The 24,680-nt window shown below is 43.8% G+C and overlaps 1 protein-coding gene across 1 annotated transcript; it reads right to left on the bottom strand.

Moving 5' to 3' along the window:
* Window positions 1–1,210: 1,210 nt before the first annotated feature.
* Window positions 1,211–23,073, bottom strand: ENOPH1 (enolase-phosphatase 1). The gene is made up of 6 exons (XM_065405347.1): window positions 22,990–23,073; window positions 12,453–12,554; window positions 10,287–10,489; window positions 5,441–5,573; window positions 4,612–4,735; window positions 1,211–2,261 (listed from the first exon to the last, which is right to left on the bottom strand). Exons 1-6 carry the CDS (start codon window positions 23,071–23,073, stop codon window positions 2,122–2,124), a joined length of 786 nt encoding a protein of 261 aa, XP_065261419.1. The 3' UTR covers window positions 1,211–2,121.
* Window positions 23,074–24,680: the final 1,607 nt, after the last annotated feature.

The raw sequence follows: 24,680 nt of genomic DNA, 5'->3' as shown, positions 1-24,680 counted from the left end.
GGGGAAGGAAAGCTGTGTTCTACATGCACATGAATGCTTACAAGATGCCAGGAACTGACCCCTGTCTGGTACATTCTGGGGAAAGAGCAAGTCCACTCCACCTCCAGGTACCTAACCTATTCTTTCCAGGAGCTGCTTTGGCTCAGCGGGGCCCCCTGAGAGGCAGTAGAGAGTGTGTAGCTGCCTTCTGTACTTCTCTGGGATGGCAGGTGCTTAGGGCAGAACATGGCACCTTTCACCTTCCCTGCAGGGGCACGTCCTGGTAGAATCAAATGCCCCCATCACTGGGAAGAATCTAAACCTCCTCCATTGCCATGGCTGATGGTATTGGAATTGTCACTTTCTCCCCTGCAGGGGGCAGCCCACACCCAGGCTAGGTGGAGACCTGTTCTTTGATCCCAGACAGGCAGAAAGGATCCTGGCCAATGTGGAATCTGTGAGTTCTACAGATTCGCTATGAAAAAATTCCTTCCTGCCTGTTCCGCTCATGAATTTGGGTGCACGGGCTGGTAGGATGACATGGGCAGAAGTAAGGATTTCTGGCTCCTCTAAGCCTGTGTTTCTGTAGTTTTCTCATACAGTGTTGAAGTAGATAAAGTTGTAAAACTTGACATGTTTCAGATCATTAGCTAAAAAAAACTTAAGCAGTCCAGTTGTGCCGGTAAAACATGCACAGTGAGGGACAAAGACAAGCACATGCCCAAATATGCAGTAGCATCCATCGCTACCGCTTCTGCACAAGCAAGAGAGGCTGGGGTTTGGGTACATTTTCCTGGGAATGCTTGCTGTTCCTTGAGTTAAAGGATCCCCTGTAGGCCATTCTCCACTGCCTCGCACTTTAAGCTATTTTACACCCATTCTTCACAGCTGTAGACACTACCATTCTGATTGGATAGAGCTTTATACCCACAGGTGCAAGGGACTTATAACAAGTGAAAGGTAGTGATGAATGAGACCCTTAGGCACTGTGCTCCACCTGTGTAGCCCACTTGCTGCTCCTGCTCTACCCCATACAGAACTCCTACTGAAAGCAAAGGAAGGTTTGGAGTGTAACACACTAATTCCTCTCCAAGAGAAGGCTCACGTGGCCTGCAGGAAACAATGGGGAAGGGTGTAGCAGCACTGAAGGAAAGAGCTAGAAGGTTACAGGTAAGAAAACCCTTCCACCAATGCTGGAGGCTGGCCACTGGTGGGATAATGCAAATGCCAGAATTTTAGGCAGAAGACAATTGTACTTTTATTTACCACATAGTATAAAGTGGCATAGGTTAAGTGGTGCTGTTACATGGTTTGTATTTTTGTAATCATTCATTGATATCAACTGCAGCAGGTAGTGCCAAAGCCATGAACTGTCTTTTATAATGTCTAGTTAATAGCTGAGCTGAGTTACAAGTTGGTGAAACCTTTTCTTGGCTGCTTAAGGAAAATTTCAGGGATTATTGCTAAGAGTGCTACATTTCTGAAATAAATGGAAATCTGGCTTTAGCATGCAGCAGGTCCTGGAGCACGTAGCCCAATATCACAAGTAAGTTTACATTTAACTTGGCCTCCTCTGTGGCAGATCTAAGCTGCAGCATCCAAACTTCATGGTCCACATTTGACATTTATCTTTGGCTATCCTGAACATACATATCCTAACCTTTTAAGAAATTAATTTTGCTGAATTTAACTTCCAGGATGAGAGCTACAGATCTTATTGGAAAGGGGAAGTTCATATTTCCTTATAAGATTCAAGTCTGTGGGAGTGTGAGAAATTCTTTGTTCACAGAATATTTTGTTTTTAAGTGACAAATGTTGTCACATGGATTTTCACAACTAGATTACCTGGTGGTTGGCTGGCAGAACAGTCACCCTGTAGTAATAAATTCCCTGATAGGAAAGCTAATTGAACACAGGCTTCATGGATGCTGCTTCTCGCACCACTCACAACTCCAACAGACTTTGACAGGCCTCAATTTCACTGCATTAAAAATCCCCTCCAAAATACTTCAATCAATTTCTGCAGCCGGTCATGGATCCTGTCATATCTTTTAAAATTCTTATTACCAATATAATTAAAGATTACACAAGGACAATTCCAGCGGGTGTAGTTTGGTCTATTGTGCAGGTGCACAAGTTCTCCTAAGTGGAGGAAGGCAGGAACAGTTCATTGAAAGACGTGATCAGACTGTAATACGACTTCTCATCGTCTGTTAGCCCTGCATTGCCTGGCCTCACGACCACAGCCACGTGCATGTCTGCTTCTTCTGCAGCATTTGCCTCTGTGGAAAGACCAGAGTTTAGGAAACAAGAAGGCTAACGCAGTTAGTTTGGTGTTTCACGTTGGTGGGCAAATCAACATGTGCCTCCTCCAACCCCTCTGCCTCCCCAGTTTTGGGAGGCATCTTAGAATGCATGAGGGGACTGGAGGTTGAGAATCAAACTGGGTCTCCATACAGCAATGCAATTTTATTTAAGTGTAGCGCTAGCAGGGACCTCAAAGTCAAAATCTAACCCCCTCTGCTGAGGCAGGACCAAGTAAACCTAGACCCTACCCTCTTTGATGGAGGTTTTTAGGAACAGGTAGAACAAACCTGTTCCTAAAAACCGCCAATGGTGGGGCTTCCACAACCTCCCTTGGAAGCCTATCCCAGAGCTTAACTATCCAGCTAGTTAGAAAGTTTTCCTAATAACTCCCCTAAACCTCCCTTGCTGCAGATTAAGCCCATTACTTTTTGTCCTACCTTTGCTGGACAAGGAGAACAATTGATCATAGTCCTCTTTGTAACAGTCCTTAACGCATTTGAAGACTTATCAGGTTCCCCCCTCAGTCTACTTTTCTCAAGACTAAATTGTGCCCAGTTTTCTTAACCTTTCCTCATAAGTCAGGTTTTATATACCTTTTATCATTTTTGTTGCTCTTCTCTGACTCTCTCCAATTTGTCCACATCTCTCCTAAAGTGTGGCACCCAGACTTGGAAACATTACTCCATCTGAGACTCCCCAGTGCTGAGTAAAGTGAGACAAATACCTCCCGTGTCTGTCTTGAGGTAACCAGGATTTTCTCTTTTTAATAATTCTCTGTTGCCTTACTGTGAAAAGAGCAGAACACTAGGCTACTGTAGGAGGCCAGGGAACATTATGTCATCAATATATTTGAATGCAGTGGTGTTCTCACATGGGGGGGAAGTTTCTAAAGAAAAATGGGCCGAGAACACAGGCCAGTTTGGCCTCAGTCATAGCAGCAGGAAAGTAAATTCCTGCAAGGGGAGCTGGAGAGCATCCTAATCCCAGACTCCTCCATAATATTCTTGCCTGTGACAGTCTGGTAGAAAAATGAGGTGCGGGTTCAGTTTACTGATGACTCTAACCTGAATGCCTGGGAAATGGGGAGTGCAAAATCTGACAATTTAGTGTTAGGATTAAGTTTCCCTTTAGGATTTCTGTCTTGTCCTCCACCGCTTGTGTTCCAGTATCAAGTTTCCATTTCTTTATTAAGGATTGTGGATATACTGACAAATATACTCATTTGTTCCACAATGAATACACTACTTAGAGGCCTAATCTGGGGCTACCTTTGAAGCATACTAAGGGGTATGTTCTGAACCAAGTTCCTTGGGGGGTTATGCTGGTATAACATTAGAAACTATGTTATATTTATGTAAGGAAAAAGGTGAGCGAAAAAAGCTCTCTGGACCTGACTTTCTACTGCAGGGATCGGCAACCTTTGGCACGCAGCCCATCAGGGAAATCCACTGGCGGGCTGGGATGGTTTGTTTACCTGCAGAGTCCGCAGGTTCGGCGGATCGCAGCTCCCACTGGCCGGGGATCGCCGTTCCAGGCCAATGGGGGTTGCAGGAAGCGGTGTGGGCCGAGGGATGTGCTGGCCAGTGGGAGCTGCGATCGGCCGAACCTGCGGACGCTGCAGGTAAACAAACAGTCCCGGTTCACCAGCAGCTTTCCCTGATGGGCTGCGTGCCAAAGGTTGAAGATCCCTATTCTACTGCCTCACGATGGGTGAGGTCACACCCACTTTGCACAGCTGTTAATGATTGCCTACGGTGTAGAGCAGAGAATCAGGTCCTCTGAAGAGGGTGCTTGTAACAGCAGCATAAAATACAGTAACCCTTATTCGTAGTTTTAGGCTGAGCCGGTGCACCTGTAGACACTCGTCAATTGCACACAGACCCAGATTTACTACTTTGCACCCAGTTTTAGTGGCCTGTGCTAGGCTCCTGGTGATAGACCGGGTTTGTCTACCTGAATACCTAGGTTGTGGCAAGCTGGGGTGTAAATCTACTCCCTAGTAAGTGTCCACGTGGACCCTGCTGCTGGGCACCAAAAGTTCCCTAGCCTGCTTTGATGTACTCCCTTTGCACCCCAGCTTGCCACAAACCAAATGTTCATGTAGACGAGCCCCAGGTTAAATGCTTGCCCTATTTCCCTTGGCTTGACACCGTCTACACACCAAGTGAGGCTACCTGATGGGATGAAAGTTTAAGAAAGGAGCCGTGCAATGAACGTGCAGACATTCCAACCCTGGCGGTGGCAAGTGCTTAACGCTGTACAGCTGGAGAGCACATTCCACCTCTGCTGCAATGTGGGGAAAAGCAGGAAAGCCAGACCTCCTACCTCGAGTGACATCCGTCAGGAAGAGAACGTTGTTAGTTGAACACCCGATGCTTGATGCAATCCTCCTGTAACTCTCACTCTCTACTTTGTGACCTATTTTGGTATCGAAGTGGCCATCGAAGAGCTGAAAGAGGGAAGAGAGCATGGCTTTTGCAGGCGGATACTAATTCTAGAACCCAGAGAATGAACTACAGAACCCTAATCAGTATCCCCGCTTCCTACCAATGCAGTGAGGGGAATTTAACAAACAAGACTCTGATCACGGGCCAGCCAGAGAATACACGCCATTTTCAATGATACAACAAACAGAAAGCTTCCAGAGCAGGGGGGCCCCATTAGTTGCATAGTTTTCTCAGTGCCTTTCCTTAAAAATGGCTTTAAAAAATCCATTTACAAGCTGTGGAGATAGGCTTTGCACAGTGCCTAAGGGTTGGCTTGCAGTGAGTGTATCCAGGCTCTTCTGGAGAGATGGCTTAATTAGGGGGGATTCTCTTTCTTTTTAAGAGGGGGGGCAGGGGAAAATGAGATCTTTCTGTTGTGTCGACACTGTCACACTGGAAAGGCTCTTGCCGATATCAGTGCACAATATCAACTGAAAAAGCAAATACGGGAATGCAGTCTCTGAAATTGTAGCAGACATGAAAACTGCAGTTCAAGCCACTTTCTCTTCGCCCATCATACACTTCTAATTTTTACAGCATCAAAGAATATTAATGGCTAGCACATGGCCAGCACGAACCAGTGTATCCTCACCCCAGCTCTGGGAAGGTAGCTACCATCCACGTTTTGCAGATGGAGAAGCTGTAAAGAAGGCAATAATCTTATCTACCTCTAGAATATCACCTTCTGTCGAGTATCCAAACAGAAGCTTCTGGGCCTCCACGCTCCCTGAAGAATAGATATACACTTTCATTCCTGCTTCCCTCCACTTCCTAATGGCTGGAACCACGTCCTGGAAGAATCTGCAGTGAAGGATAATTGCAGTATTAACAACTTGCGGACAGCTGCATGAGACAAACCTAGTACTGCCCCATGCAAACTGCTTCGTTTCTATTACTGGATGGATTTTTTTTTTTTTTGGTGGTTGTTTTAAAAGCTGCTCAACGCTTCTCCACTGGGGAAGTTATTTCCGTAACAAATAATATACTCTTAACTCTGACTGAGCAATCTATTCTGATTACTGAACAGCAAGTAGCTACAAACATCTGTTTCAGACACTTGGCTGAGGCGTCTCCAGCTCATTACATGTTAAAGGAAAGAGATGTTCTGCACCCACCAGCCTGACTTTTGGAGGGATTAAGGAAGTTAACAGACCTCTCACAGTCTGAAGCCTGATTGTCCCATAAAATAGTTTTTCATTCCCATTCTAGTAGGAGCAACCCCCTCTCATTCCCACCCATTAAAGAGCAGCTTAGTTTCCTGGTTCTGAACACTTTCAGCAGGCAAGGTTGGGGGGCAAAAGTGGAAATGAAATGAGAATGCAGCCCCCTAGGATCTGTTGATGCAGCTCCTATGAAATGTTCAGGGTTAAAGAACAAATCAGGGGAAAAATGCAGATCAGACCTACTCCATTTATGGGGACTTGTTCTTTAGTTTTACAGTAATAATCATGGATCAATTTCATCCCTGGCTTAACTCCACTGAAGACAAAAGTTACATCAGGGATGAAATGACAGAAGATCTATTGATAGTTAAGCACCAAACCCACCCCCCTCCCCCAAAACTCCAGCTTTGCGGATGGTTGAAAAATGCCACAATGGTGTTTCCATCATCACAGCCACACCAACTGACGGCAACAGGAGAGTGGAGCCCATCTGACTAACCAGTAGGTGACACGGTATCCCCGTATCACACCTTTGTAATGGTGTTTATTCGACATCCGCTCTTATCCAAAGAGCAACACACAGCAGAGCTCCAAGCTTCGTTTTACAATCCGTTCCCTAGTCTGATGATCGGAAGGTGCTTTGTATCAGTTTGGTAAAAGAAAACAGAGAAATCAGTGCAGGTTTTGTTAAAGGGGGTAACTTAACAGAGTTAGTTTTCAGCCTTGTGTGATTGGATTTTTAGGTTGTTAACGGAATAATGAGTTTTAAGATTGACAGAAAAAAATCACTAATGATGCAGCTAGGACTTTGACAATAGCCTCTTTCTCCACTGCCTTACACCATTATAATTTATAGCAAGGTACAGGTTTGGGCCCCGTTGTGCTGGGTGCTGTACAAACACAGAACAAAAAGATGGTCCCTGCTCCAGAAAGCTTGCAATCGGAGTATAAGACAAGAGATGGATACAACAAACTGACTCGGGGAGCAAAAGGTAACAGACTCTACTGGTCAGCATAAGCAGGGGTCTCGGCCCAGCAGCTGCCCAGTAACTGCAGAGTTTTTCTTTGTAGGCATGGCAGCAGAAGAGAGTTTGAAGGAGGGTAATGAAGTGGCTTTGCAGATGTGGATGAGGAGCTCGTTCCGTGTGGAAGGTGGCCAGTGAGAGAGCACAAAGTGCTTGTTGGAAAAACGTAAAGTGGATGAAGATGACTGGTGTTACTGGCAGAGTGGGGTCAACACCTTGATAGTGTATGGGAGATGACAGAGGGCAGGGATGGGCCAGGAAGGCCCTTAAAAATGAAGACCGGTAGTGTGTGTGTTTGTTTGATGGGGGTGAAGGAGACTAACCAGGGGAGGGACACACAGAGCAGCATGATTTAGTGGAAGCAACGAGCAAGGAAAGTGATCTGTATAGCTGCATTTGGAGTGGGTTTATACCTGTGCAGTGGGGCTGTAAAATGCCTCCGAGTCAGAATGGCAGCACTTGACAGCCACACAGTACAGGTGCAAACAACTGCCCAGCATGTGAGACAGGGCAATATCAGGCCCAGGAATGGGAGCTGGGTATCTGAAGAAATGGGGGATTTTGAGCTGATGGAAAGGAATACGCTTTCCTTCTGAACATTTGTTTACAGTACATTAACAATAGTGTAACTCCCTCTTCCTCCCCTGTTCTTTGCTACCGTATGCTCAATACGCCACGTGACTTGAGGGTTATACAAAACCTTTGCTGGTTATTTAGAAGACATTTAAGTACAGCAACTTCAACTTTGGTACCAGTTAACCAAAAAAATTCAAACAGAGCAGATCTCTGATAGGAACTTGCCCCCTCTTATGCTTTTGTTTGCCAAGCTTAATTCCTGTGTCTCGGACTGTGATGTGCCAAGTCTGGTTAGAGCAAGAGGGGAAATTCTGGGGAACTGACTCAAGGCCCTAGTTGCCAAGAAGAGACCAATTTTAAGATTCAGACAATAAGTCCTCTTCTTTCATATGGCCACTTGAAAAGCACCATTAAAGGTCCATGTCCAAGTTTGTCATCCACTCTATTAGCTTCCGGTGCCATGGAATGAATCAAGCTGTCCCTGTAGAAAAGGCTCTTAGAGGGCAGCGCCTCACTAGATGATTCATAGAATATCAGAGTTGGAAGGGACCTCAGAAGGTCATCTAGTCCAACCCCCTGCTTAAAGCAGGACTAATCCCCAGACAGATTTTTGCCCCAGATCCCTAAATGGCCCCCTCAATGGAACTCACAAACCTGGGTTTAGCAGGCCAATGCTCAAACCACTGAGCTATCCCTCCCGCTATGGTTTGGGTGTTTTCTCCACAATGGTGTATCAGGCTGTCCATTTTCCATTTGTGAAGTAGGTAATTGCATTGCCCGTGTGAGGTTTTGATGTGGTTCGCTGTGACCCGTATCTTATGTGGCATGGTGAACCCAGGTGATTGGTCTGTAGGATCTGTGATCAGGGCTTGTTTCTCTACCCACGCTGCTTTCCCACAGTCTCCGTTGCTTGTCGTTGGGCGACGGTCTCGAGGTTTTGAGAGCTCTGGCTGCTAAGCAGAAGGGATTCCTGGACTTCAGGCAGCATCTTGATCTTCACAGATGGGCAAGTCTGAGTTCATTATCGCACGGTCCTATTCTCCTATTATTGCTGCTTTTCCTTGGAGGGGTGGTGGTAAGTGAGGTGCAAGGACTGGAGCCAGACTGTGGGTGTTTACTTCAGCGCTCCTGTGACAATTCTCATAAACATTCAATTGCACATTGACAAGTTTTGTATGTGTGCTGCCTGCCCATACTGGCACTTCACTTCAGCTGCTAACGCAACGGGGGACAAGATGGCTGTATGCAAGGTGTGAGTGTTTGCTCCACAATGGCTCCTTTGTGGATTGTTGTTCCTAGCCTTTATCTTGGCAGACAATCAAAAGCCAGTTTTCAGCATGATCCTGAACGAAAGTGTTTATTAGCTGACTGTACCAAAACGAAGTCTGGTATGCTGTAGAGTGCATAAACAGCTGAATGGGTTTTTTCCTTTAACCATCCCAACACTTTTACAGACTTGCACTGTCTCTTCCTGCTTCCCATCCTCCTTTTTACTACAATACTTTTCCTTTGTCTTCTAGATTTCTACTTTCCCCTGAGCTCTCTATTTCCCTTCTCTCTTCTCTGTGCAAGGAACACCCAAAACACCTGGAGACTGGTCATTCTCACTCAGCCATAGAATTGAAACACTAAGCGTAGTCAAATATCTATACTGGACTTCAAATGAGAGGCTATCCTGACTCTCCGCAGAACGTCACAAGTATTTTAGCAACCTGTTTGCTGGAAAAAACAACAGGTATCCGTGGAGATGGAGAGCTCGACTTGCCATTCCACTCTCAGCAACTGTGAGATGCTTAGATGAATATCCAAGAGAGAGAGAGGAATGAAAGTACCTGTCCCAAAGACCGATGGGAGTTAATCTCACTTTTCGTGCTTTCCCCCGACTCCTCCTCAGTTTCTTGTTTAGGTTTGTCTATCCACCTTGTCCCAAAATGAACTGTAACTGTTGGATAAATGGTTTGAAATAAGGAGGGCTGTTCTCTAAACTGTGAGAATTACAAACTTGTGCTTTCAATTTCCCTTGCTAAATGAATGAGTCAGTTTTACCAGCTGAATAATAGGAGATATAAAATAAATATATATATATTGCAAACATAACAAGACAGCCCTCTTAATCACGTGAGCAGAACTGCTTGCTCCAGTTTCCTCACGATGTGTAGTCTCAAGTTTCTATTGCTCAGGTTCTGTATTTCCCATAGAGCCTGTGAGTTAGTGTTTTGCCATCTTGCCTTGGTATCAGTTTACTGGTGACGATAACAGCAAAGAGCTCAAATGTGCAAGCACATACCTGCTGAACATAGTGATCATTTTATACGGGGGGGGGAGAGGAACACACTCCCTGGCCCCTCAAGTTTTCCCATTACTCATTGGGACGACTACTGCAAACTAAGCTGAATCCCAGGGTCTTACAATTTCCCAAAGTCATTTTACAATATTGCTCCCTAGATCCCACGAGTAAAATCAACCACAAATCATGGATTAGTTTTGCACTGTGCATTCGAGGTGAAAGGTGAGACTGGCTGAACTTGGTTCCATGATAGTGCTTAGGCACAAGTCCCCATAGTAATCCATGCTTACTGCTCAGCTAAGAAGTAATGGGATTACATTTTTATACAGCCCTACACTGCTACGACCAGTCACCTTCCAGCCCTTATGTAACTACTTGGCTCCAACGTACGCCCAAGAAACTTAGCTCAGCAAAATATAAAAGATCTACTTCAAGGAAACTTTCAGGACCAGGAGTTACTTACTCTCCCTTCATGCGTCCAGTTGCATAGGCTGCCCTCCACATGTGACCCTGCAGCTGTTTCAATGCTGTGGTCTTTCTGTCCAGGGACATCTGCCAGTGCACATTGTCTACTACAGCCTGGATGACCTGTTCCACTTCATCTTCTCCATTTCCAGTTTCTAAAGGAATAGGCACAACGCCATCCAAGTTGGAATCCTCTTCAGCCTTGAAATTATGAACAAAAAAAGGTGACCCAAGATTGCTAAATAGGACCCCGATTCAGGAAAGCAGTTGATCGTAAGTCAATCCCTATTCAGGACAGCACTTGAACATGTCCTTAATTTTACACACGTGAAGTCAACTGGGCTTGCACAGGTGCTTAATAGCTTTCCTGAATAGGGAATTTTACCGGAATTGGGGTCTAGAAGCATGCACTTTAATTGTAAATTGCACTAGCCTAATTTGAACACTGGTTACCCTACTACGTAAGGTTGGACATAAGTTAAGTTCAAACACTTAAATTTAATCTTACATTCTTCTTTTTTTAAAATGTGAAATAAAGGCCCCAAGTATTTATAACTGACCCAAAACCATTTTGGACATTAGTTAAACATCTTGGTCTTGCATTTAAATATGGAGCCTTTTTCCATCTATAAGATACTGTCCCAGCTGGACAAATTTCAATGTACACCAACAAAGAGCTAGAATAAAATGGCTTCACCTAAATCCTACATTAACCAGCTATGGAAAGTCAGATTTCCTGAATCTATTAAAAACACGGGTTCTCAAAAAAAGAACAATACTTACCATTTGAACAGCACATTAAATGCTTTCAACACTGCTTTAATCCTAAATATAAATTAGTATTACCACAATGATTTGCGGGAAATATACAGTCCTCTCCAAGATTAATTTAATAAAATAAAGGAATGCATAAAATGTGGCATAAAGACTGTGTATATTTAAATAGAAGTTTCATAGATCAAGCCTCAAATTAGATTTTAAAATAGTTACAGGGTAGTGGGGAATACATTCAGATTCTACATTTAACCACTACCATTTAAAAAAAAAAAAAAACTAAAAAGTTACTGTTATGTTGGCCCTGGACAAACAGATGTTAATATCATTCTATTTATGTGCTCCCTGTATCCTATTTGAGAAAGAAGTCTTGTCTAGTGGTCAAAGCAAAGGAGCAGGAGCCAGGAACTCCTGGGGTCAGATCTCAGCTCTGTTACTGATTTCCTCTGAGAGCTTAGATATAGAGGTAGGTTTTCTGACTCTATCATCATAACCAGCTGCAAATGGAAGGTCGCAGGATTGAGCCCTAAGTGCTGAGCACTGTGGTCGCCATTCAGCAAAGCACTTAAACACATGCTTAACTTTTAGCACACGAGAAGTCCCATCATGGGACTACTCCTGTACTTAAATTTTACTGGATCAGAGCCAGCGTGCCCAGCACCCTTCAAAATAAGTCCTTAAATTTATCTGCTTAGATCAGCTGCTAAATATACAGCCAGATCGCCACAAAGCTTTCAGAAAGAACGTTCTCAGCGAGAACAGATTCACAGCACCCAGCCTCTGATTAGAATTGTGCTGGCCTTCCTGTTCTGCTCCAGTACAGCTGAATTGCAGAGGTGAAGACTGCATCTCCACCAGTGAACTGTTGTGATAGAGATCAGCTAACAGCCCTTGAATTTAAACATCTGGGAGCCTGAGGCAGGTGGTTCTACCTAGGTAGGTTTTTATACTGTACCCATCACAGTACTATGTGAGCTCCCCTGACTCTCAGTGGATGACTCTAGGCTCTGGACCTTACTCCTGTGTTGGCCCAACAGAGCCAGTGTGGCATTTTAAGGAATGGGGATGGAAAATGTGTGTTTAGTTTGTGTTCACATTACTGTACCCTGGAAGTGGGGATTTGAATCTATTTATGGCTGGCATCGGTCAGCAGACGTGTACTTTAGGTAAATACATCCATGGAATGTCTGAGGGACAGACACACTCTGTAAGTTCAAAAACAAATAAGCTCAGAAAGAAGGAAAGTGCTCCTCAAAGTCAAGTGATAACTCTTCCTCCTACTTCACAAATATATGATGCGATTAGTAAAAACAGCCACAGCTCTGAGTGATCTGAAGTCCTTGACAGGCAGTAAACCCTAGCAAGACATAACATGGTTCCAATCACTCACCTGTTTCCTCAAAAGGCTGATGTCCTGCTGGCACTCCTCCTCTTCCCAGTGCGCACGTAGGTACTCTTTAACATTATCTTTGATGTACGGAAATAGTGTGTCCTGGTAACAAAACCACACAGGACTCATTTAAACTTGCGCTCTTACAGTCATGTAAGTTTCCCTTACAGGGATACTGCACATCTGATTTAAAAAATTAGTCACTTTGTGTACCGTAGGCATTATTGACCAGTTAAAACTCTATGAAATGGATAGAAATGCTCAGTAACTATTGTTAACGATGACTAAAACAAACCCCAACCCTGATGGCACAGAGGAACCCAACAGAACCACAAAGTGCTGTGTGGCTCAAGGTGATCCGAGTAAGTGCTTAGAAGTAGATGGGTTACTGAAAACCAAGTGAAAGCATTCTGTACATGGATAGTCTTGTATTAGTAGCAATGAAAAGACTTCAAAAAGAGAAGTTGGTCCAATTTCTGATAGAGCTGCTTTCCAACAATATGTCCTAAAATTAAAAAAAAAAGTGTAAAAAAGCATAATGTTTTTTCTGATCTCTTGCTGATGTTTAGAAGGATCTTTTCACCATGGGGTAGCTGACTGTACAAGGGAATAGAGAATCAAGCTGTTCTGTCAATGCACAAAGGAAGTGAACTGAAAAGATGCATAACTTTTTCCTCGCTGATCTTTTTCTCTTGTAGTGATCTCAGGTGTTACATATAACACTAGTACTAATGGGTACAAACCTTTCTGGCAGAAATGTGATTTTTTCTTTTTTCTTTTTTCAAATTGATGGTGCCCCCTTAAGCAAGCTAGTGAATATAGATTTACCAAACAGGTGCTTATGTAGCCGCAATCACTTAATATTGCAGAGGGACCAGTTAAAGTACAGCTATGTTAATAATGGCCAAGCTATTCTGAAAATGAAAAGATGTCATATTTGACATCATAGTGCATGTCCAGAGAAGATCTTTCAAATAACACGACATGACTTTCAATTCCTAAGCACAGGAGTTCAAGGCTGACTGCTCGTACGCTCAGAACTAACAACTTATAAGAATTTATTTTTCTATTTTAAAGGGGCCCTTGTTCTTAGGTCATTCTAGAAATGAAATTTGACTTGTGATTTGAGCTAGAGAATTATACGTATTTTTAAACGGGTCTTTTAAGAAAGTCTTACATCACCATATATTTAGGCTTTCAATTGAGCTCTACTGGACAGTATTTCGAATTCTAAGTGAAATAAAGCAAGCTTAGAAAAAATGTGAGAGGAGAACTGTAGCCATGATATGGGATCTTAAGGGTGAACAGAAACACAAGTGAGCCTTCTCATCACTAATCATGTGTATTACAGTAGCACCAACAGACCCAGGTCAGGACTATGGGGATGAGGAGAGAATGTCCTTGGATGGAGCTGGGAAGTTTATCCCTGTTTAAGTTATTTCACTTTCCTGTTACAAACATTAAGTTTTAAAGAAAAGACGTTGCTGACTGCCACCATTCTTCTTTCTGTGTCATTCTACCAATTACACATCAAATAAACCATTAAGACTATTATTTGTACTGCTGTAGCATAACATCTAAAGGTTTCATTCCCATTGTGCTAGGCACTGCACAACCATACAACAAAAACAGTGCCCGCCCTGTCAGATTATAATCTAAACATACAATCTCTAACAGCTGGACAATTACTGTACTTTGTTCTGCTGAAAGTGACATCTCAGTTATGTGATGTTTGTGTCAAACAAAAAACCTGCGGCTCTGAGACACCCGGGTACCATGATGGATTAAAGAATTTTGGGACCCTGTGCAGTGCACTATAGCATTTGGCTCCCCCCCCCCCCCCACTTTCTCTGCTCCCGGTGGAGGGGTGGTTGCATCCCTGGGTTTGGAGTGTGAGCCCGCTCTGCACTCACCCTGCGGCGGCTCCTGTCCTGTGGGGCTGGCCCAGCTCTCTGCTCCAGCCTTTTGGCTCTCACCACAGCCCACAGGGGGACCCTCCACCCTTCCCAGGAGGGTTTGGGTGTGTGTATGGCTTCCTCCCCCCACACCCAGTGGTCAGGGGCCCTGTATAAGTGCACTGATTGGGTTACAACAAAGGCACAATGTGTGTTTCCATATAGTCTGCCAAGACCTTATAGCAGGAGTCCACAACCTTTCAGAAGTGGTGTGCCGAGTCTTCATTTATTCACTCTAATTTAAGGTTTTAACGTTTTTAGAAGGTCTCTAGTTATATATTATAGACTTATAGAAAAACTATTGTTGTATGTAAAGTAAATAAGGTTTTAAAAATGTTTAAGAAGCTTCATTTAAAACTAAATTAAAATGCAGAGCCCCCCCCCGGACCGGTGGCCAGGACCCGGGCAGTGTGAGTGCCACTGAAAATCAGCTCGCATGCCACCTTCGGCACGCGTGCCATAGGTTGCCTACCCCTGCCTTATAGCATCTCCAGAGAACCAGCACGGTCCTGACAAACCAGGACCTCTGGCCAATTTGCACAGGGATGGGAGGAGAGAAACATACTGGACACAACATCGCACAGTTAGCGCTTCAACCTTATTCCTGTGTTAATGTCCATTTAATGAACAGAAGAGCCAAATACAATAGAAAAGCACAGTAGCTGAATAAACTGCTGATACGATGATCAGCAGTGAAGTTGTTAAAGGTGACATGCAGAAAAATATATTTAAAGTAAGGTTTTGCCCCTTTTTCCTTCCTCATGACGAGCGCCTGAAAGTGGGTTTTTCTGCTTGTTTTTACCTTGGAAAAGTCAGGAATGTCAAGTCTAGTCTGGTCTGCCCTGATTTTGCTAGAAGACTTCAGGGTGATGACTGAGGAGAGATAAGTATGCCAGGGATGTTTGTTGTGAATGGGGAGGGTGTTGTATCTTTAAAGTAACTCTCTCTCTAAAGTGCTTTGTAGTCATTGGAATTATAACGGCACTGAAGAGTTTTAAACAGCGTGACTAAAGAAGAACTTCCCATCTCCACTGCTCTGCTTTCAGGCTCAAGTTATGTCCGTAATTCTCCAATCACTATTGAGAGTCTTTTGTGGTTGTACAGAAATACTGTTTAAAAAGTTTATTTTTTAACTAAACGTTTCAGGTCTTTATGTATCAAAGCAGAAGAAGAGGGCCCAAGCCCATTATTTTTCCTCCTTCTCATGTCCCCTTCAATGTTGTTCAAACAATTATCACTAGTCGTCAGTGTTGACTTAATTTCTTGGTGCAACTGTTTCAGTCAGACAGTATCTAGACCTGTGGTTCTCAACCAGGGGTCATGTACCCTTGGGGGTACTCTGAGGTCTTCCAGGGGGTACATAAACTCATCTAGATATTTGCCTAGTTTTACAACAGGCTACATAAAAAGCAATAGCGAAGTCAGTACAAATTAAAATTGCATACAGACAATGACATGTTTATACTGCTCTGTATACTATACACTGAAATGTAAGTACAATATTTTTTTATATTCCAATTGATTTATAATTACATGGTAAAATAGAGACAGTACACAATTTTTCAGCAATAGCATGCTGTGACATCTGTATTTTTATGTCAATTTTGTAAGTTTTTAAGTGAGCTGAAACTTGGAGTACACAAGACAAATCAGACTCTTGAAAGGGGTACAATAGTTTGGAAAGGTTGATAACCACTGATCTAGACTACATTGGATCGGATTATACTCTGAAGATTCTCTTTACAGCCAGGTGAGTAAGAAGCTTTTCATGTTAAGAACAAAACAAAAAAAACTATCAATTAAAAAAATGCTTGTCTGATTTGTTTTATCTACTATTGTTATAAGATTACTACAACGAAACAGAGTAAAGAAAATAACTTCAGTTTCATTACTCTGTGCCCTTGAAAGTACTTTGTAATGGACAAAACTTTTGTCTAGTCAATTTCCCCTGTTGTGTTTTTTTTTTTTCCCATGCAGCAAGGGGGAGAGAAATATTATAAACTAGAAAAATTTGCAAGGGAATCTGGTGAGGAGTAATATCTGAAGCTACTTATCTCATTTTTAGAAAGTGACTAGATTTCAAATTGATGTCCACTTAAATTCAACAGGGAAAACAGGATAAAAAGTATCCATTGTGACAGATGTGTCAAAAATGCAGCTGGCTTGATGTATTTATGCATCCCCCATGACAACATTTGTATGATGCAAAATCTCAACTGTCATTTAAAAAAAGTGTCTAGCCCTTGTGATTGCAAAGAGAGGTTTTCAAATATAAACAGAAATTGACCACTGCAGTTTTGTCTTCCTGATTCTGCAGCCTGCCTGAAACAATGGTAGATATGATCTCCCACACCCCATTTATCTAATTGGGGTGCTACCTTAAGCCCAGTGACAACATGTGAATGCTAGCATTGATTAATTCATTGCTGATCAATCTAGGGGATGGGAGGATGCTCAAGGGGTTGGGAACTAGGGTTAGTTGTTGCAGCGAAGGGAATATAAAGAGAGTGAGAGAACAGACTTGGAGGGTAGAGAAAAAGAACTCAAAACTAGCAGTGATCCTAAAATTGAGACTATCTTCCTATTGAATGGCGGATATTGAATGGGACAACAAAAGTAGAAACAAAATACTAAAATTAGAGGCTTAGTTATTATATAAAGAGCAAATTCTACCCTTGATCTTTATGCAAACCTCCCATAACATCAATGAAAGTTCTGCTGTGGGTGGAGGATAGTGCATAACCCCAAATTCATACCATGCCCCATGAACCAGAATTTAAAATTTGAAGTCTGCCCTATGCAGAGGATGAGTCTGACAACCCTGCCCTAGGATATGCAAAAATCCTAAATCCCTAAAGCATGCTGAAATGCTCAGCTCCTTACTAATGGGATTCTAATATGGGAGATTATTAGAAAACTCTCTGTAGATTAATAGAGTTGGGTGAAGTAAGTGATGGAAGTGGAACCAGATTAATTATATCATCTGCTGAAATTACAGCACAACAGGAATCTGAATATTCTCTAAGAAGATTGCAAATAAACAATTGGGAAGTCTATGATGGGACATATCTAAGGAGTAAGCCATTTATACTCTCTAATAAAATCCTCTTTGGAGAATCCAATTGAGACCAGAAAAAAATCTTCTTGCAGCTGTTTATAGTGGCCAGCTATGAATTAATCAGTGAAGTGGAAGGGAATGGAATTGGTTGCCACTACTCACTCATTCTTAAAGTTGCAAAAAGATGCAGCTTAGAAGCTTCTTTGAGGAAAATGAGCAGTGTGTGCCATATTGCAATAATTAACATAATAAAGCTATTAAAGGAAGCTTTATTAGAGCCAAAGTGTACTTCATGTGGCAGATTTATTCGATTTTAAAAATACAAGCAGTAGCCAAGCAAATAAACCATTTAAAAGTAGTACTGGCAAATTTGATAAGCTAAGGCCAAAGATACGATACATGCATTTGGAAAATTGCAGAACTAGAAGAATGAGTGTCAGGATGAGGAAGAAATGGGTTTACGCTTCTTGAGAGTGATCCAACTATATCATTTCTTGAATCTAGAAGGCAGCAACTTTGTTGGGGGCAATTCTCGTTTCATTCAATGAAAATTACCTTTCAGGAAGCAATCTCTGTTAAAGATTCCACTATTCTATTCTTCAGGAAATCAGTATGATTACCTTCACCCTGCCGGTGCAACAGATCGCAGCTGGGTTTGTAACCCGTAAGTAACCTGGTTAACTGTAGATACAGATTGTGTCCACACTTAATGTAGTACGTACTATAGCCTTGTCTACACTCGAAAGGGTTTGCCGGTATAACTATACAGGCAAACCTTCCTAATAGAGACGCAGCGTATACGGGCAAAAGAGAACTATGTCAGTATCTACACAACAGCCTTGCTCCCGCACATGTAAGCGCCCTACTACACTAACATCATAACTCCACCTCCACGAGAGGCGTAGGGCTTAAGTCGGTGTAGTTGGGGTGACACAGTGTCTGTGTAGAGCACGGCAGCTGAGTGGACTCTGGGCACAGATCTCCCCACCGGAGGTGAGAAGCCCTGGTGAGGATGCACACCACTGACAGAAGGAGGGTAGTGTGGACATCTGTAATTACTGAGGGGGCTGTAAGTGGACCTAACATAATGACTTAAGTCTATAGTGTAGACATGCCCCGAGTCTGCACTGGAGCTTTTGCCGGCACAGTTATGTCAGTTAAGTGTGATTTCCCCCCCCCCCCCCCCCCTCCAAACAGACATAGCTGCATAGGCAAAACTTTTAAGTGTAGACCAGGCTCAAGTAACAGTAATACCCTTGCTGAGGTATTCTGGGATAGTGCTCTGATTTTTCCAAAATGCACTGATACAAACACAATTAGGTGTGGACCAGGGGTGCTGAAACACTTTTTATAGTGGTGGTGCTGAGGGCCGTTGAGCCAAACTGTGAACCCTGTATATAATGGAATCCACTTCAAGCCAGGGGCTGCTTCCGCACCCCCAGTTCCAGTACCTATGGTGTGGATGCACTAAAATGGTTGTGTTAAGAAAAAAGCTGTTGTGTGAACTCAACTCAACAGCATTTGTGGTTTGTAACCAGGTCAGATGAGTGTCAAATCAGTTACAAAACAAACATGGCTGTATTTGTAGTGTCAGTGGGCCCTAAAGTAACGCCTCTTGTTCAGCATTTGTGAGACATACAACACCGAGGGGCAAATTTTGTACTCCTTTCCAAGCAAAACTGCCACTGAGCTCAATAGTAATGCCTATCATAAGGGCTCAGGCCTACAATTCTTCAGCAATGTAAGTGCCCATGCAGACTACAGCTGTATTTCTATAACCAATTTGTGACACTTATCTGACCTGTCTATAAAAACCAAGTGGCAGCCAGAGAGCACAACCCATTGTTGACCAAATGTGCGTCTCCACACCGACTACATGGCCCAACTATGTTTGCATTGGTGCATTCTTGGAAAATGTGGGCAGCTATCCCATTTGCAGGGAATAATATTTCCACAGGATGTTCACGAAGACTCTGCATTGCGTGATGTGCTGCTGGAGGAGGAAGGCCCAGAGAGCTGGAGGACGAAGGCCCAAACAAACAAGTTACATACGCCGGGTTAGAAGTTGCTGACTGGTGAGAGGAGCTGAAAAGAGTAAAGTCTGGGTAACTTCTGTGCAGCTCAAATTTTAACAAAATACAGCCAATCTTGGCAGGAAATAGTTGGGTGCAATATGGGACCTACTGAAGAGATACTAAAAAATAACAGAAATCAAGTGAAAGACAGAATAAAATAAGTTGTTTAAAATATTTGGAAACTTTCCAGCATGCTGAGTTTTCATTGAAAACTATAGAAAAACTGGTCCCACTGTATATTAAGGTTCAATTCATAAATGGTTAATTAATGAGCCAGTAGAGGTTACAGGCATGTCAGGAGACTTGAGTTGCATATATTATTGATGGTAACTAACACATCACCAAAATACATTCTAGATGGTTATAACTTAAGCAACCTACTCACCTGTTACTCTTATAATTTCTAACAATTGATTAACATGTTAAGAAGTGACTAAGATATTTGAATAGTTAAGCTATTAGAGTGTGACCGTAAATCTGTTAGGTGAAGGTAGATAACAGTATCCAAAATCTTTGAATCTGCAATTATTTTCCACAGGCCCTATTCATGAGTGGTCTTAAAATAACAAAGTTTGAACAAAAGAGAGAGGGCTTTTTTTCAATTATCGTGTGGATGCTTGTCTGGTAAAAAGTGAAGAGAGACCACTAACTCAGTTCATATAAGTCAGCTTAAAAGTCATTTTCAGGTTCCTGCTAGCCTGGATGGGATTTAAAACTGGCAAACTAAACATGGGAGATCTCATATTCTATGGGGGGGGAGATCTCATATTCTATGGGGGGGGATAGCTCAGTGGTTTGAGCATTAGCCTGCTAAACTCAGGGTTGTGAGTTCAATCCTTGAGGGAACTGGGGTTTAAAAAAACAAAACAAAACAAAAGAAACAAAAACCCCTCTCTGGGGATTGGTCCTGCTTTGAGCAGGGGGTTGGACTAGATGATCTCCTGAGGTCCCTTCCAACCTTGATATTCTATTATTATTTTGTTTTAGGGCCTAATCAACATTTACCAAATTTTTGAAAGCTGAGCCCCCTTAGGGAAAAGAAGTAATTTGGGCCCTCCATGTGTTTGTTAAATGCCTATATTAATAACAGGAGTACTTGTGGCACCTTAGAGACTAACAAATTTATTAGAGCATAAGCTTTCGTGGGCTACAACCCACTTCTTCGGATGCACTTCGGAAGAAGTGGGTTGTAGCCCACGAAAGCTTATGCTCTAATAAATTTGTTAGTCTCTAAGGTGCCACAAGTACTCCTGTTATTTTTGCGGATACAGACTAACACGGCTGCTACTCTGAAACCTGTTAAATGCCTATGCATCTTAATTTATATATCATCAGCTCCCTATGCCACTGCATAATTATATTGTTGGCATTTGAATTGGCACTTACTGAAATGAATGGGCAGTTCACACCTCAGCTATTGGCTCTCTACAAATTCACATGGACATCACATTCGGAGAGCATCTGAGGGTTTGTTTTTTTTTAATGAAAGCTGAAACTTGAGAACTACTTGAAGGTCCATCCACTCCCCTGTGGTTAGTCTTTTGCACCTTCTTGTGAGGAAGGGCATGGCCCACTGGTCTATGCAATTCAAACCCTCTCCTACACCACCACTCGCAGAGAGAAACCAACCAACCAACCAACCGTCAACATGCTCAGAAATACATTTTAAAATGTTTCTCTTGGAATACTCTTGCCCTGATGAAGAGAAAACATAATGTGGTTAAAATAGCTTTTGAAAACTATACCAGCAAAACCATCCTTGTGCAGATGCAGTTATGACAGCCAAAAAGGCCTTTTGCCAATGTAACTACATCTCCAGTAGGAGGGTTTACTTTTGACAGCATACGTGTGTTGTAAGGAACACCTACACCCATTACCACAACCAAGGTAACTATGTCAGCAAAATTTGTAAGTATAGACAAGGCCTAATAAAGATTAAGCTGCTACCTACAGTCCACACAAGCAAGATTTAGAAAGTTAGTTTCCTTTTAAAGACCCAAGGTTTTGACCTTGTATATCAGCGATCTACCAAAATCATAATTACAGAGAAGAAAAATGTTGTATATGGTAAAAACAAAGATACCAACATATAAACCTATATTATCTTAGAAGAGTGACCTACATGAAAGCCACTGGGTGAAAAGTGGTGATGGGGTAATCAGTCAGAAGACTGGTGAAACTTGATTTTGTTTTCTTTAAAAAATGAGTATTTTATGTTATGATTGATCATGAAGGGCCAGCTTTACAAACACCAGAGACAAACACCCCTGGAACAAAAAAAGGAACCACTCAATATTTTGATTGACTGAAACCAGCATACAGGTATATTAAAACCCCCTCTAATAAGCAAGGGCTGCCCTTCTTTTGCTGAATAAGAAGGTGGATTTTTAACTTGTCTGAAGTTGTTTTGCATTTACAATGCTGTACATTTTATTTAGCTGTTTTGGAACAGTAATGAAAAACTAAACTGTTGGGCCTTCATGTCATTCATAAGGTCCTGATTTGCTGGCAAGTTAAGCGCTAGAATCAGAATTCTGATCACCGTATTGTCAATGCATGCCAGTAGCAGTCAAAATAACAAGGAAAAAAACTTGGCTTGTATATTCAGTAGGGTTGTTTCATTTTTAATTAATTTCTTTTGCAGACATCTATGTTCTGAGCACTAGCCTGATAGAGTTTGACAGAGCAGCATGCATAATAACCTTTGAACTAGAACTGTGATCCAAAGTGACAAGGTTCTTAAAGTGACCTATGGTTAATGCTACATCCAAAAATTTATATTAAAAACTCAATCAAATAAACTAAAGTACATGTCCACCAGCTGCGTAGGAATTCCATACTAGTCAGCCCAAACCACTAACCTATTTTCAATTCACTGTTCTTGTTCTCTGCACTAAGCCACAGTAGAGCTTAGCAAACAAAACTGGGCCTGAGGCATGTACAAATGACCTGGTTTCTTGAATACTTGATGTGGCAGGCTAGCACTCTACTAAAAGTAATCTACTCCCATTTGACAAATTGCATTTATGTAGCAGGGTGCAGAACCGTGGCTGGATGGTAAAAGTCTATTAAGATGTTATTCCTAAAACGTAGGTGTTCTGTGAGAAGCAAGGGCTGGACTAGATTTAATGGTCTCTCTAAATGTGTCTATATTTACATTTAATGGGGGTAGATGTGGCAGTGATATAGAATTGTTGCAGTGCAAGGTTTAGGGGAGTTGCAAAACAAATGAACACTTTAGACAGACCCCCCACATGCTACAGTTCCGCGAGCCAGCCTCAAGCCCATCACCTCCCCCACGCAGCAGACCCCACCTCTCTGAGTCCAGCAGCCAGCACCGCCCTGTAAAAACCCGCCCGGCCTCAGGGCTATTCTGCCCGCTGTCTCTGCTGACTGCAGCCCAGGCTCCTCACCAAGGTGCCTGCCCTCCCCGTGCAGCGAGCGCTCACCTTGACATAGGTAATAGGCGTGGTGGTGCCTTCGATATCCAGCAGGATCACAGCGACTTCTGCAGGCACCGCGAACACCACCATTGCCACCCGCGGGCCAGGTCCCTGCCAGCGCCGCGCGCCCCCGGCCGGACACCCTGCGGCACGGCTCTGCAGGCGGGGAGGGGAGAGAGCGCGCGCCGCAAGCGGAACCTGCGCGCAGCCCGGGCAGCGGAGGAGGGAAGCGCAGCACGTGGGTGGAAGGGGGCGCTGCTGCGCCAATCCAGGGGCTGACTGCCGTCTGATTGGCAGGTGAGAAAAGAAGGGCGGGGCTTGGCCGTCATAATGCGCCTGCAGGGCGGCGGCGACAAAGAGAGGAGGGGGGCATGTGTGTGGGGTGCAGTGCGGGAAGCCGCCTAACCCATGTCCTACGCATGATCTGTAGCGTGCAGTAAAAAGGGGGGCGGGAGAGGCTAACAGCTTCGAGAAAGGGACAGTATGTGGGGTGCATGGTACACAGGGTGCAAATAAATTGCATGGCACAAGTCATAGGGTGCATGGTGCCGAGTACGAGGTGAGTTGCTTAACATGCTTGATACCCTGGGGGAAAGGTAGTATATAGGGCTCAAGGCTGCCTCCTGCAATCATATAAAGCCGTGCCTCTCCTCCATACTTATCCTGCCGCTGTACGCCCAGTAAGCATCATTAAAAGGAGCCTATCCCGTCATCCTAAGAGCCGGCTCTTGTTCAAACTGTGGCTTTGCAGCTGCAGACGGCACTTCACGCAAATGCGGGGGCTAAACTTGGTCCTGAATTTCTCCTGCCCTATGGAGATCTCTCTCTAGTGGATTTCATTTCTCTTAGGCAGAAGTGGTATGGTTGCTGCATTAAATGGATTTCTAGGTTGTATGTTCCCAGTTGCACAGCTGTGTCGAAATGCAGCGAGGATTGCATAATGAGAGAGGTCTGTATTTCCACCTGATCAGAAAGTAGGATCTGAAAGGCGGGGAAGCAGCTGGCTGGAGCTATGGCTTCCTGACTTACTTTGCAGAAGCAGCTGCTTCCCTCTCCAACTGACCGATACCGCAATAATGAAGACGGGATGGGAGAGGTTGCCTAGATTGCTTGGCTGCTTAAACTGCGGGGATAGGCGCCTGGGGGCATTTGCTGCCTGTCTTCATCGATCACCTCCCCCTCTCTGTATACAGGGGAGAAGGAATATCGAATCTATGGGGAAGGGGTCACACTGCTCTCTCTTTGGGGGAGGGGGGCTTTGGGGCTCTTTGAAGCACACACAGGAATCTCGTTATGCACTAGCAGCCCCCTGCAGTAGTCGCAGCAGCTGGCGAAGGGAGTGTAGGGATTAGCGTGGCCGGGAGATCGCTGGCAGGCAATGCACAGACAGGCACTGCAGCCTGCTAGGGAGATGAGTATAATGCCGAGGGGATTCCAGGGGAGATGAGGGTGGGGTGCTCATATGCCCTGCCTGGCGGGGAGGCCGGGATGACTGGTGTCACCCATTCCCCTCCTGGGTCACCTAAGCCCACGTGCAGCCGCCATTGCCTACGCTGTTCCCATGCCTTGCTCAATCAGACGGGGCAATGCGCCCCCCCCCCAACCCAACCCCGCCGCCTGGGCCTCCGGGAGTCGCTACCGCGCCTGCGCTGCCGAGCTGCGCTGATTGGCTGCCGGAAAGGGTATATAAAGGCGGC

The sequence above is a fragment of the Emys orbicularis genome, chromosome 5, assembly GCF_028017835.1.
Source record: "Emys orbicularis isolate rEmyOrb1 chromosome 5, rEmyOrb1.hap1, whole genome shotgun sequence".
Classification (NCBI taxonomy): Eukaryota; Metazoa; Chordata; order Testudines; family Emydidae; genus Emys; species Emys orbicularis.
The sequence above is the reverse complement of the archived record's forward strand: the minus strand, read 5'-3'. Positions and strand labels throughout refer to the sequence as shown.

Bases quoted from the DNA above. Each gene is read 5' to 3' on its own strand.
- ENOPH1 (XM_065405347.1), bottom strand. From the start codon at position 23,073: ATGGTGGTGTTCGCGGTGCCTGCAGAAGTCGCTGTGATCCTGCTGGAT. The intron at 12,555-22,989 runs GTGAGCGCTCGC...TTTTGTTACCAG, and splicing joins CGCCTATTACCTATGTCAAG to GACACACTATTTCCGTACAT. The intron at 5,574-10,286 runs GTAAGTAACTCC...CCTTCACTGCAG, and splicing joins ACTGGACGCATGAAGGGAGA to ATTCTTCCAGGACGTGGTTC.